At 35.3% G+C, this 12,641-nt stretch overlaps 1 protein-coding gene across 1 annotated transcript in view; it reads right to left on the bottom strand.

Annotated features, from left to right (window-relative positions):
* The window catches only part of ITFG1 (integrin alpha FG-GAP repeat containing 1), a 75,424-nt gene that overhangs the window by 38,959 nt on the left and 23,824 nt on the right, over positions 1-12,641 (bottom strand). Inside the window, exon 8 of the mRNA XM_010201241.2 lies at positions 11,201-11,285. Coding sequence (XP_010199543.2) covers positions 11,201-11,285 — 85 coding nt within the window. The remainder of the gene's footprint in view (positions 1-11,200; positions 11,286-12,641) is intronic.

The following is a 12,641-nucleotide window of genomic DNA, read 5'->3' as shown; positions in this document are numbered from 1 at the left end:
ATTTCTGTTGATAATGTGATATGTTTAGAAGAGTAAGTGCTTCAAAATATACTCAGTCCCTGTGTTTAAGAAGAAACCTATCTTTACTATAAATCCACCATCACAGCTCTACTATAAACTTAATTGATCTTCTGAACTACTTTTAAACTCTTGTGCTGCCAGCAAGGCTTTAAGAAGAGTCATGAGTTCACATTTAATATGTTCATCTCTAACATAAGAGAAAACACAACACTAGAAAGCTGACTAACACAATAGCTAATAAATTCCAGGTTCACAGTAACAGGAAAATCTGAATAACTCACAGGTTATCTAAAATGTTCTTCAGATGTCTTTAATCCATGTATTTCCAAATCTTTAGTAGAATAATGATCTTTTAATGTTTAAACAAACAATGGCTATTTGCATCTAGAATTCTGATGCACAGAGCATATAATGAGGGCAGTGGTGGAATCAACTTACTGCTCATTATCTACTCCAAGAGAAATGTCTGTGTTCACATTGTGACCCTGCAGTCCTGCCTAGCATATTCAGAAATACATTGCCCTCCTACTTAGAAAGACCACCACAAATTACCTTGTATGAGCTGAGAAGGAAGAACACAGAAGTAGTTGAATACCAGCAGCCAAAAAACAGCAGCTTTTTAAAGCACTACATGCTCAGATTAATTTAAATATACTGAATTTTAAAGAAACTAAATTTTCAGCTAAGTTTGTGTGGTGGTGTAAATTTCCATGTCCTTAAAACAGGCAGTATTGTATAATTAGTGTGTTAATAAAATCCATTTTATATGGCTCTACAAAACTACTGCTTTACAGTATGAAACTTTTATTCTGAAGTGATAGAGGCTGTGGGATTGAACTAAAGGTGACCTCACTAAAGGTGAGGTGATAGAAGATGCTGAGCTGTCTAAAAGCACTTCCATTTCCTTCCCTCCTCCTCAGGTGTGCATTGCTCCCATCAGCTGTTTTAGCTCTAGAACATCTCACTGTAGAGTCAGGTAACAATTGGACCCAACACATTGGAGCAAGCTGAGATACAGCAGCAGGGAAAGGAAAGGATAAGCTTGGACCACGTAAATATTGATTTATGAATGTTTGTCATATTACAGAACTGCCTTCACAGCTGAGACAGAAAAACTACAAGTTTCAAAAGCAGAATCTTAAAAAAGCCCTTCCTTTAAGCTTCAGGTGGCTCCTAAGTATATAGTTTTCCATGTATTTTATAGTCATTAAAAAAAAAAAAATCATTAAATGACTCCTATTGCTCTTGACATGGTACCTGATTTATACAGAAATTACTTCCTGTCATACTGCATGATTGACTGAACTGCAGCTGAAAGTATTTTACCTATTACATGCTTAATACATAGAAAATGAGTATTTTTTAAAAGTAGGTATTTATTAGATGGAATTAAAAATCAGTATGTTTTATATACTTGAGAGTGAGACTTGTGCCCATTATTGATAACTAACACAATGACCAAGAAGAATATAACAAAAGCAAGCTGGAACAGTTAAAACATCTAACTTTTCAACAAACATTTGTAAAATTTACAGCGTAAATGATAATGGGCACTTAATAAATCTGCCTCACTGAAGGACTTCACAACAGTATTTTTTCCTCCAAAATAAAGGGTCAGGTATATAGGTGTATTGTAGAGCAAGCAAAACAGATTTTAAACTTCAAAGGCATCAAGTCAAGCATCAACAATGACAAAGTAGCTGGAAATAAGATATCAATGAAGCGAGAGTATCCTCTGAGTTGTAGCAGAGCAGTTTAAGAAAACCCACAATTAGTTAAATATTGTATTACAGAAAAGTAGCAATCAAAAGAAAGAGATGAAGCATGTCGGGTTTTCCATCATACTTCTAGCTCTTATTTCTTCTCTAGTTTTTATTTCTAACACACATCTTGATGTACAGATCCGTCTTTTGCTGTTGAGGTTATTTGATCAAAAGCAATTTTCTGAAGAAAAATCAGATTGTCAGAAATGGGAACACATATTCACAACCCGGCTGCAGCAGTTACCGTCTTTGAAAAAAATATCAAGAGGAATAAGGATAAAACACACCTAGAATACTTGGGTAAATCTGTTGAATAATTTATTTAAATGCAAGCCTGGCATCAATCTTTTTTGAAAAGCCCAAGAAGAAAAAATCTCCCCAGAAATCAGTCCTAAGCACAAAGCTAAAACAAAACTTGTTTCACTATCCATGGCTATTTTAAACTGTTTGCATCTGTAATAATCAGGAGTATGTTATTTCCTGTATTTCTGAAACTTACCTTGGACCTAGAATGCTAACTTTTCTCATCTTTATGCTTGGTTTCATGCTAAATTTAAATAAACATCCTTTATTTTTAAACTCTTTATTTCAAATTCCCCCACGAAGGAGGAAGAACACAGAAATTGAAAAGGAGAATCATTAGCACATTTGCTGTATTGCAATTTGGTATTCACAGGTGACAGACCACGCATAGGTGACAAAGGCTGGAAGAACCCATCAGACAAGCTGGAATAAACTGCAGTAGTTTCAGATTTGAAAATAATACCTTGCATAACTTGTGTTTAATAATGTATTTCAACCCAGGTCTGCTTAGGAAATCTATTTCTAGAGATCCTCTGGAGTTTTCACTCAGGTCCTAAAGTCCTACTAGCCTCTCTTTCCATTCCTGTATAGGGTTTAAACAATCTCCATTCAAATCGCTGGAAATCTCCACTTATCCTTACTTAAAATTTCAATGTAATTTGTAATAACATTAGATGTGGCTAAACGTACTCTAGACTCTACATGGCCTTTGAGAGCACCACTCTACTTAAAGCACATTTGACACAGGAGTGAAAACTCAAGTGTTAGCAAGGACGTTCTCAACATATGACTCTGGGATACTTAAGAACTACATGGTTAATAAAGATCAAGTCTAACGTGCAGTGGAGAAGGGTAGAAAAACAAAAGTCCCACATACTCATGAGCGGCAAACCTGTATGTATGTCAAAATATGTAAAGATGCAGTCTTATACCATCTAGGAGTCATGTGAGAATCATTACTTACAGCTGCCTGTTCACTGTATTTCAAAGAAAAGCCACGGACACAAAGCCTTCTTTCGAATATTTGTCTCATGGCTGCAAAGTGCTAGCAATGCAATCCAGAACAAGAGTAACCCAAAAGACACAGACTGCACAGATCACTGGGGACATGCCTCATACGGATAGATTATAAGAGAAAAACTACTTGCAGCTGAAGCTTTAACATTACCTTTGAATGCTCACACTTGCAAGAAAAACATAGCACAAATATTTTCAATCTACTCTAAAAGTAAATGAGAGGGAGAAAGTAGAAAACAAATTCTAAATCAGATTAAGTTATTAAAAAGTGTTGTAGGTTTAAAATGCAATGCTAACGTACTGTAGTATAAGCACCTGGTTAAAAACTAATGCACAAATAGCAAATGGTGTCTTAGTGGTTACTCTGAGAGGTGCCTTGACCCTGAGGTCCCAGCATCTCCCCCAGCTGCACACGGACATGAGGATGCAGTGCTGCCTGCCAATTCCTAATGGTGACAGAAGACTGTGCAGTTCCAGCTCTGATGGCAGTAGAAAGTCCATTAGGTTTAAGCCCTTTCAATGTGAACCAAGTGGATTCTCATCTCACATTGGCACAGATCATTTGAGATGGGGCAAAAATACATAAAGAAACTCTGTCAATTCTGTCTGATAACTAGTTTATCACCTACATCTATCCATAATTAAAGACAAAAAAATCTGAAGTAACTCCCTGAGGAGGTAAATATGCAGCATGTCCTACAACAGGGAAGAGACAATGTAACCCTCCACTACCAAATGGTTTATTTCCAAGAAAAAACTGCCTGGTGAATTATGAAGTTCTTTCACACTTTAAGGGAAAAAAGGAAGAGTTACATACATAGTGAACTTCTTCCCAAGCCATGATATATCAGAGACATGCTTTAAAGCAAACATTCAAGTAATGTGCTTAGCATGAGCAAACATTCACAAAAATTGGTCAATCTGAACCTTCAAATTCCTTTAGAAACACAGAAAAAGATGTCAGAAAAGCAGTATTTTGCAACCAAATTTAAGGGTTATTTAATTCATTGCACACACTTGTACAGTGTACTTTCTAACATGGGCGTTGAAAGAAAAACAGAACCTGGGGAAATGACAAGTACCATTATTACTTAATTCAAAACTGTTTTGTAATGGAGCGAGATAAAGTTGTAGTTATGAAGAGCTCATGGTGGGTGTGTGATCCAAATCTTTTTACTTAAACAGCTATGAAGTTGTGCTGCAGTCTGATCTTATTTCTATTCCTTTAAAACAAAAAATTAAGTAAACTTTTTTCCTTGTTTTTCTCCTTTGTTAGTGGCATGATGGACCAATTATTATAACTTATTACAACTGTATTAAATGAAGATAAATTATTTTCTGGCAAATAAAAGTAAGGTAACTATGCAGGCTAAGCCAGCAAGAACAGTCTAGTTTTCATAATTCTGACCCTGATGCAAGACACTTGATATACCAGAAAGTCTTCATGCCTCGGAAACTCACTGTTCTCTTTTGAGAATACACATTCTAAACTTAACATGGTTGCTCTATTCCTTCCATGGTTGCTAAACCTTCCATCAGGTTTTCCCAGTTCCCTTCTAAAAGGTGAGAAAAAATATCCTCAGCATAGTATAATAGAAGCCAAGAAGTTTTACTTTGCTGTTGAAGTCCCAATAAGTATAAAGCATCTCTTGTTTAATATCTTAATGGAGCTTTATATGCTTAATACTTCACCACACACACAGAGAGCTTGCTCACATCTCAACCTCACACTTTGCAGTTCTCAGTCTCCTTCATCATGCGCCTTTCATTTAAAGTTCTAAAGAATAGCAAGAAGGAAAGGAGAATAAAAGCCCTGTTATGGTAGTACTCAAAACAATTTTCTTCTGTGGCAGGTAAGAAGACTACAATCAGTACAACCGAGTTTGACATTCAAACTACATAAAAGTTTGTTTGAAAGCTGATTATCTTAAATTTATCTTCTGAAGGAATAAAATGATTAGAATTCTTTTGTCATTCTCTGCCTTTAGGTGTTCAACAAGATGGTCATGACAATTATCATAATTTACTAAGATAATTATGCATTATTAAAAGAATCAATGTCAGCTACTTTTAGAAAATGTGAATCATAACTTCAGAAAACAGATGCAGAGAGCTTTACAGATGATTCCAAGTTGTGTGGACATTAGAGAAATCCTTATAACACTCTCCTTCATTCAAAATCAATTCTGACTGTAAGTCTGTCTATATCCTTCCAAAGAATTCATAATCATACCTCAGCTGCAAGAAAAGCATTTAAGCACAGTGTGCCTGTAAACTGCACACAGAGACTTCCAGCCTGCACCTGATCCAACAACACAGTCTCCTACCCGAAACAGAAAGACTCTATCAAACGCTCTAACTGGCATCCAAGCAGGGAAAAGATTAAATCCAAAATGAGAACCCCCCTGCACACTAAACAGGAAGCACTGGAATTCCTGTAGTAGTTTATGCTGAGAACTACTAGTTCCAACTATCTCATATTGTTAAAACCAAAACTACAAAGCCTGACTGTACACTAGAATTTTCTAGTGATACACACTTAGAAAGCTAAAGTGTGATCAACATTCCACATGCTGACAAATGAAGGGGGTAACACTAATTAAAGCCACTTGTGCGACTAAAATCTCAGGTTGAGAGTTCTTGTTACATTAACCATGAACATCATCAAACAAAGCAGCAATCCTGAGAAGATCACATTGTCCAACAAATAAGGCAAGATCAGAGAATTTCATCCCAATTACATCTTTATTATATTATTTATTAATTATTCTGTACAATTTCAGTAATAACAAGAACTATAGTATAAAAAATACCTGTTGGATTTTTGATAATACCATTGGTACAACAGTACACAGCTATTGTTTAATGGCAAGGGGGTAAGAAACAGTTCAGAAACATGGGCTTTTTGTGATGTCATAGCAGGACAGATGCCTTAAGGATCAGGAAATGCAGCACTTTAAACAGAAAAAAAAATATGAAGTGACAGTATAGAAGGTTGCTTAGGCTGTATCATAGGGAATAACAGTAAGGGTGAGATGCACAGAAAAATGCTCTCCTGAAGGGGTCAAAGATGAATTTAATAGAAGAATTTGAGGCAGCTGTATTAAAATTTTCCTAGATAGAATTTACACAATTGCTTCAATGTAATGTCTGTCCTAGTCTCAGATCCACACCATGACTGCAAAAATGAACACTGAAGTTAGTAAGGCAGTCAGATGGGATGCAGTCTGCAGAGGAATATGGGCTATTTATACCAAACATGAATTTACATTTTGTTTGTTTGGGGTTTTTTTGTATAGTTTTACATCCTTAGATTAGGTGTCACAAAGGATGATGTACCAATCTCCACTAAACCAACAGAAATGATAGCTGAATAGCAGTTAAAAACATTAAACATTCAGAGACTCACAGAGAAACACAGAATGGCAGGGGTTGGAAGGGACCTCCAGAAAAATGAACTAATGGACTGTATGAATAGCACAATATTCTATGCCACTTGCTTCTGTCTCACTACTTTGAACACATATTTCATTAATCTTTAGTGTAGCAAGAAACAGTAAGTTTATGTGTCCAACATACGGTACATATCCATCTCATTACTGAAAAAATATTGGCTGCTTTCAGAGTGTTCTGCTGAAATACTTAATTTCTTTAACAAAGTTTTCCACTATTTTAAGTGGCAATTAAAGCCCTTTGTAATTGCAATTATTTACCAGAATCCTACCCAGCATCTATGATTTCCTTTAAAGACAGTACAAGTAGATCTTATACAAAGGCTCTGCTAGCATACAGATAACAACGACGGAGGATTAATCATTTTTGCTATAGCAACCACTGCACTGCAATTACCATAGTGACATGAGAAGAATAGAAAAGAGTAATAATCAAGAGCTGTTACTTGTTTGGAGCAATGTGTCAGGCAAATAAGTGCAGAACTCTCTAGTGCCCAGCTTTGCTCACCTTAATCAATTGAAATGTCATTTGTAATAAATATGTGACAAAGCATTTCTGATTTATTTTTAAAAGGGCAACACAAATTTGTCAGTTGTTCACTGTCCTTTGGTCAGGTTAATGTTCCAATCACTGCTATCATGTAACAGGGGAGTGCTACTTAATTTAGAGGTTCCAATTTAGACATAAAGTCTATGGTCTACTGCATTACCATAAATATATTTATCTACACTTGCTTTTGCCTTTTTTTTTTTGCATTAAAATATAAGCATACATATGTACACACATATGTATGTACAGAAATGTAGTAGACCTTATGATATATATAAATACATGTAAGAAACCATAAATTCGTATATATTTTGTTCATGGGAAAAAATGTGTCTTTATTATTTGAGTACTTCAGGAACACTTGGTGCTAAGATTACACTAATATCTTTAACAGTTTCTCATGAGTCACCTAATTGTTGTTTCTTCCAGCTCCACTTCTCTAAATAATTTCTACTTTATAGCAGTTGTTCAGCCTGCTGAGTTTAAGAAAGAAAACCTTTCACCAAATTAGTTGTCTTTAGAGGTTCTCAGTCAGGACCTTGTTCAAAGCTTCCCTATTTTTTCAATGACATGTAAATACAGCTCAGTAGAGTACTTCAAATAAAACTTCTGGAAGCAGGAAGTAATATTAGACAAGATCATCTTTCGAATGAAACTATGTTTTTTCTAAGATATACATGTGATCAATAAATCTGAATCTTGAGTTGCAGAAGTACAACAGTGTGCAAAAGAAAGGTAGGTGTAAATGAGAGGGTGGCAGCACAAGTGACATAATCCCAAGCTCATGTCTGAACCTGACTCCATTCCAGAGTGTAACACACACAAGGTTAAGCAAGTGAGAAGTGGCAGAGTGAAAGCACAAAGAAATACGGAATCTTTTGCAACCTTTAGTGAATGGCAAGGCTGACACATCAGCTGTGAGGAGAAGAAAATGTCAAGAAAGAAGAAGAAAAAGTCAGGCAGCAGATAAATAAGAATGTAACAGGCTTGCAACTGTATATTGCAAGTGTTTCTAGTCACAGCAGCTGTATCTCAGCCTGTGCAGGAGGCACAGAGCAGAGGAAGCATACTGTGGTATGTTCTGTTTAGTGTGTCACACATCCTTTGCAAAAGCTATTTAGGTAGAATGTACCACAATCCTCTAACGTCTCTCATTTAACATTTTCATTATGCTGTTTTGATTTGTTGTGCAATACAACCTCTTTCAGGCCCCATTACAGATAGCCAAATTACTATTTCGAACTGCAAACCATCACACCTTAACTTCCTTTGAGTTACAACAATCATTATTTCATCATTTTGGAAACACAACACTGAAAATAGGAGATGCTCCAGTCTCACAAACAGTTTCTTGTAAACCATTGTCTTTTAACTTCAGTTCATTACAAGCAGAATCTGTATGATAAATGCCTCCCTTTTGAAGTATCTAAACATAAGCAGACATAGCACAGGGAGTAAATGTAGTTCCTCTGATACACATGGCATTTCAGCAATGTGAAATATTGCCTCCATTGTTAGGCTAGTGCAGAACAAAAATACTGCAATGCAAATGAATATGAGAAGAACTCAAATAAGAGCCTCCTTTGCATTAAAAGGTATTTTCCTCCTACCACTTACTGTATAGCCACTCTTACACAGAGCTATTTGTAGGATTTCTGGATGGTGGTGGGGTATTATTCAACTTCCTCCAGACTGCGTTTCATAAAGAACATGCAATTTAGCATTCTACCCCCTCATTACTCATACATGTTGTTTTAGTACCATATTCAATAGTGTCTAAAATGTGGTTTAATGAGAAAATAACTATTTTTTGTCTTGATTATTTTAAATTAATTCTGGGAAAGAAAAAAAAGAGATGCACTAGTCTATTTCCTACACACTGTTACAACAGAAGAAAGCTTAATTAAAGTTTTAATAGGACTCAAATAGTGAAATTGAAATTACAGTTCTAAGTCTTTCTGTAGTTGTCAGAATAAACTTTGTTCCTCCATTGAAACACACATGTACATTTATAGCATTATTTTTAATTGCTTTGGAAAATTAATGGTCGGAAAGACCATTAAACCATTTCCCATCCTTTATCCTGAATGAACTGGAGCAATCTGGAATGCAGATAAAGACAACAGTGTGTCTGTAGCTGTTCAGGAAAAGAAGACAGACCCTTAAACTTCAAGGTCTGTCCTGAGTGTTCTCTCTCAGAGATGAAATGGCCGAGATCTTTCAGAATAACCAGATCCAAAAAATAGGCTTCTGAAAAGCCAGCATCTCCTCCAACAGATGGTACTGATGATTCCTTGCTTCTCTATCCCCTTGGTCATATATGCTGTTCCTCTATATTTAATTGCATGCACTTCTTAAGTCCCTGCATGTATTTTTTTCCCATTATATTCATCCTTACTAGAAAGATTGCTCTACTATTGCCTCCCACTAGTGCTCTGACAATAAATGTGATACTAATTAGCAGAGCAAAGCTCCAAACCAGCAGCCCCCTGCAGCTAAGCCTCCTATACCAGCCACTGTCTTTCCTAACCACAGCTGTCCCAAAGCCACACACTGGACTGCACCACTGAATCACAGTGCACTCAATGGATTCACACCTTCAAAACTTAAACATTTGAACAATTAACACTTCTCTTTACAAAGATATTCCAGGGTTTATTAAAATTCCATTAATTACGATAAATCTCTACAATTATGATATATCATTTGGGCTCATTAGCTACCTAACAGAGATAAAATTATCCTACATAAAGATTGCTTTCCACATTGCCATTGTTAAAAAAAAATTAAAACCAAATCAGATTTCTACTTAGTACCTATTAAGACACATTATTCAGAACATTAGCTTGGAAAATGGTTCCAAAAAAAGCCAACACATTAAATGTTTAAGTGGAAAACCCAAAGTATTCCATTCTGTCCTTCAGATACTAGACATACACAACTGTTTCTATTTGTACAGAAATAGTAAAAAAAAATTTACAAAAAAACTTTTACAAAGATTCCAGAAAACATGTTAAACATTTCACAGCAGAACCTGGAGCATTGTTCAGCTTCTACCTTATTTCATTTACTGTAGATCTGTAAATCCATCCATAGTTGCTACACCAGGATCTAAGTATAACTAACTATTCAGCAGAGGTGTCTTCTATTTACATGGCAGTAAAGAACTTTGCTAGAACTCTTGATATTTTGAAGTGGCAGCACAGAGTGAGAAAATTAGACTCTGTGTCTAATATAGAGTCTGACTTCTAATTTTAAAAGTAATAATTTTCTTTAAAACAGACTCTAAACGAAAATGATGTAAGAAGGCTCCCATTTGACAACGTTTACAGACAGACTCGGTCTCAGCATTAAGCATGTTGCACAAATACAGTAAATTCGTTCTTTAGGAAACGACTGATATTCAGTTACCAGAATCAGGCCTGTAGCACCTTCCCTTGGGACTACAAAACAACATTTCCCATTGTCTGGAACATGCTTCACACCTGATAAGTCACAATTGATTGAAAAGGTACATTCTAATAAAAAAATCTAAGCTTTTACTAACCCTTACAAAACCAGATTTACATATAAACTTTTTCTTCTGTCCAAAAGCCTTATAGAATTTTCAGCTACAAGCATTAAGATTTTACCAATCTCTATTCAAGTCATTTTTCATTTACATTTTGGCTTTATTAGTTTGTACAAGTGAAGAATTAATGAACATTTACTTACATAATATTTTCTGAAGAAGATTAGGGGGAAAAAACCCACAACAAATTCATGATAAACAAAATACACATTTGATGGTGAATCTGGTGTTGTACCATGCCTCAAAGCAACAGTCCTGAACTATGGCATACAAAAGCAGATCCATGTGATGGGGAAGGTATTGGGATAGCTAAAGTTGAATTTAGTTGATTTATTAATCATTATTCTCAGTTCTTTCAAGATTTAAAGTTGAATAGATACATCATCTCAAAGAAAAAATAATTAATAAAAATAAAGAAGCCCAACTTTTAGAGCTAAACATCTTTCTTTGTTTTTTGATTTAGAGTAGCTAACCAAAACATGAAAAAGAAACACTCTAGATAGTTTAGAAGGATAAAACTCACCAAAATCTGCAAACACGGATTGTCCAACAACTTCCACGCCACTAGGCACTTCCTTATTCCCTTTAGTTTTGGAGAAGTTCCCATCCTATCAAATAGGACAAAAAGGATGGAAGAACTGAATTGCAAACTAAATGATAAAACTTGACTTTTGAACCAAAGAAAATAGATAAATAGGCTAATAGGTAATGAAGAGACATCTCTCAGCTCTGAAAAGAATGTACACCGAATATTGGGACTGAGTCTTTGCCATTTCTAATCCTTCATTAAATCTTAATGGAAATCTAGTAATAGTAATACCCAGATACAATTGTCCACATATTTTTACTGTGTTATGAGGAAGAGATTGGGTTATTTCAGGTACATACCTAAATTATAATGAAGTAACTAGGAACACGTGCATTTATGCATATTGATGTGATTTCTATAGCTGCAAGTAATAGATAAAACACATAATTTGTCTATTATTAAAACCAAGGTCTACAGAAAACAATATGCCAGTATTTAGTCAGAAAGGCAAGGGAAGAGTGTTGGATCCTTGTTTATCATTGAATTGGATCACAACTGCAATAGAACCACTCAAAATGTTAAGCTTTCACAGCTAAGTAAGATGACCTGAGGACAACACTTTTCTAGTTGTGGCCATCAGGGCTGTTCACACAAGTATATGGAAAGCTACTGAGACATATGATGCTGTTCTGTGGAATATGCCTGGTTACCCACATTGCTTACTCCTGTCATATTCAGTTTATAGACTTAAATACTGCTGAAGATGCAACTCTGGAGACACTTAGTACATGGATGTTTGACTAGATGTCTTTACCTTGACATAATGACTCAGTAATAAAATGATACAATTCACGTCTATGCAGAAAAGACTAGGGCCTGGGCTCAGTTGGCCAGAAAACTGTGTATCGTATAGGCAAATATTTCAAAAGCATTTTATGGTACATCAATGAAGGGAATTACTTTGCCAAGGCTTATAGAGCAATTTAACAGCTTTTAATAGATCAATTAACATATTTTAATATATATATACATATATTTTGATATGTATGACATTTTACTGGGTTGATTGATTCCAAATCAATTTCTAAATTTCCTTTCTAAAGAAAAGCAGATCTATGTATAAAAAATACACACTGTAGGACATTTACAATACATGAGTTCAGAAAATACTGAATTTGTGAGAAAACGTTACCAAAAAAATCAAACCACTACCTACAGCAGACAGGCCAAGTGTCCTGTGAAGTCACTAACGCTCAATCCCTCTAGAATTAAGGTCAAAGTCTATACAAAAACTAGAAATATTGAATTAATGACTTAATGCTTAAAAAAAGGTCTATTATGGCTTTTTTGTTTGTTTGTTTTCCTTTTTTAGTTCAGCAGCTGGTGAAGATGGCCAAGTCACAGACAAGACTACATTCTCTGTCAGTGATTACCT

Source organism: Colius striatus, chromosome 14 (assembly GCF_028858725.1).
Source record: "Colius striatus isolate bColStr4 chromosome 14, bColStr4.1.hap1, whole genome shotgun sequence".
NCBI classification, from domain to species: domain Eukaryota; kingdom Metazoa; phylum Chordata; class Aves; order Coliiformes; family Coliidae; genus Colius; species Colius striatus.
The sequence above is the reverse complement of the archived record's forward strand: the minus strand, read 5'-3'. Positions and strand labels throughout refer to the sequence as shown.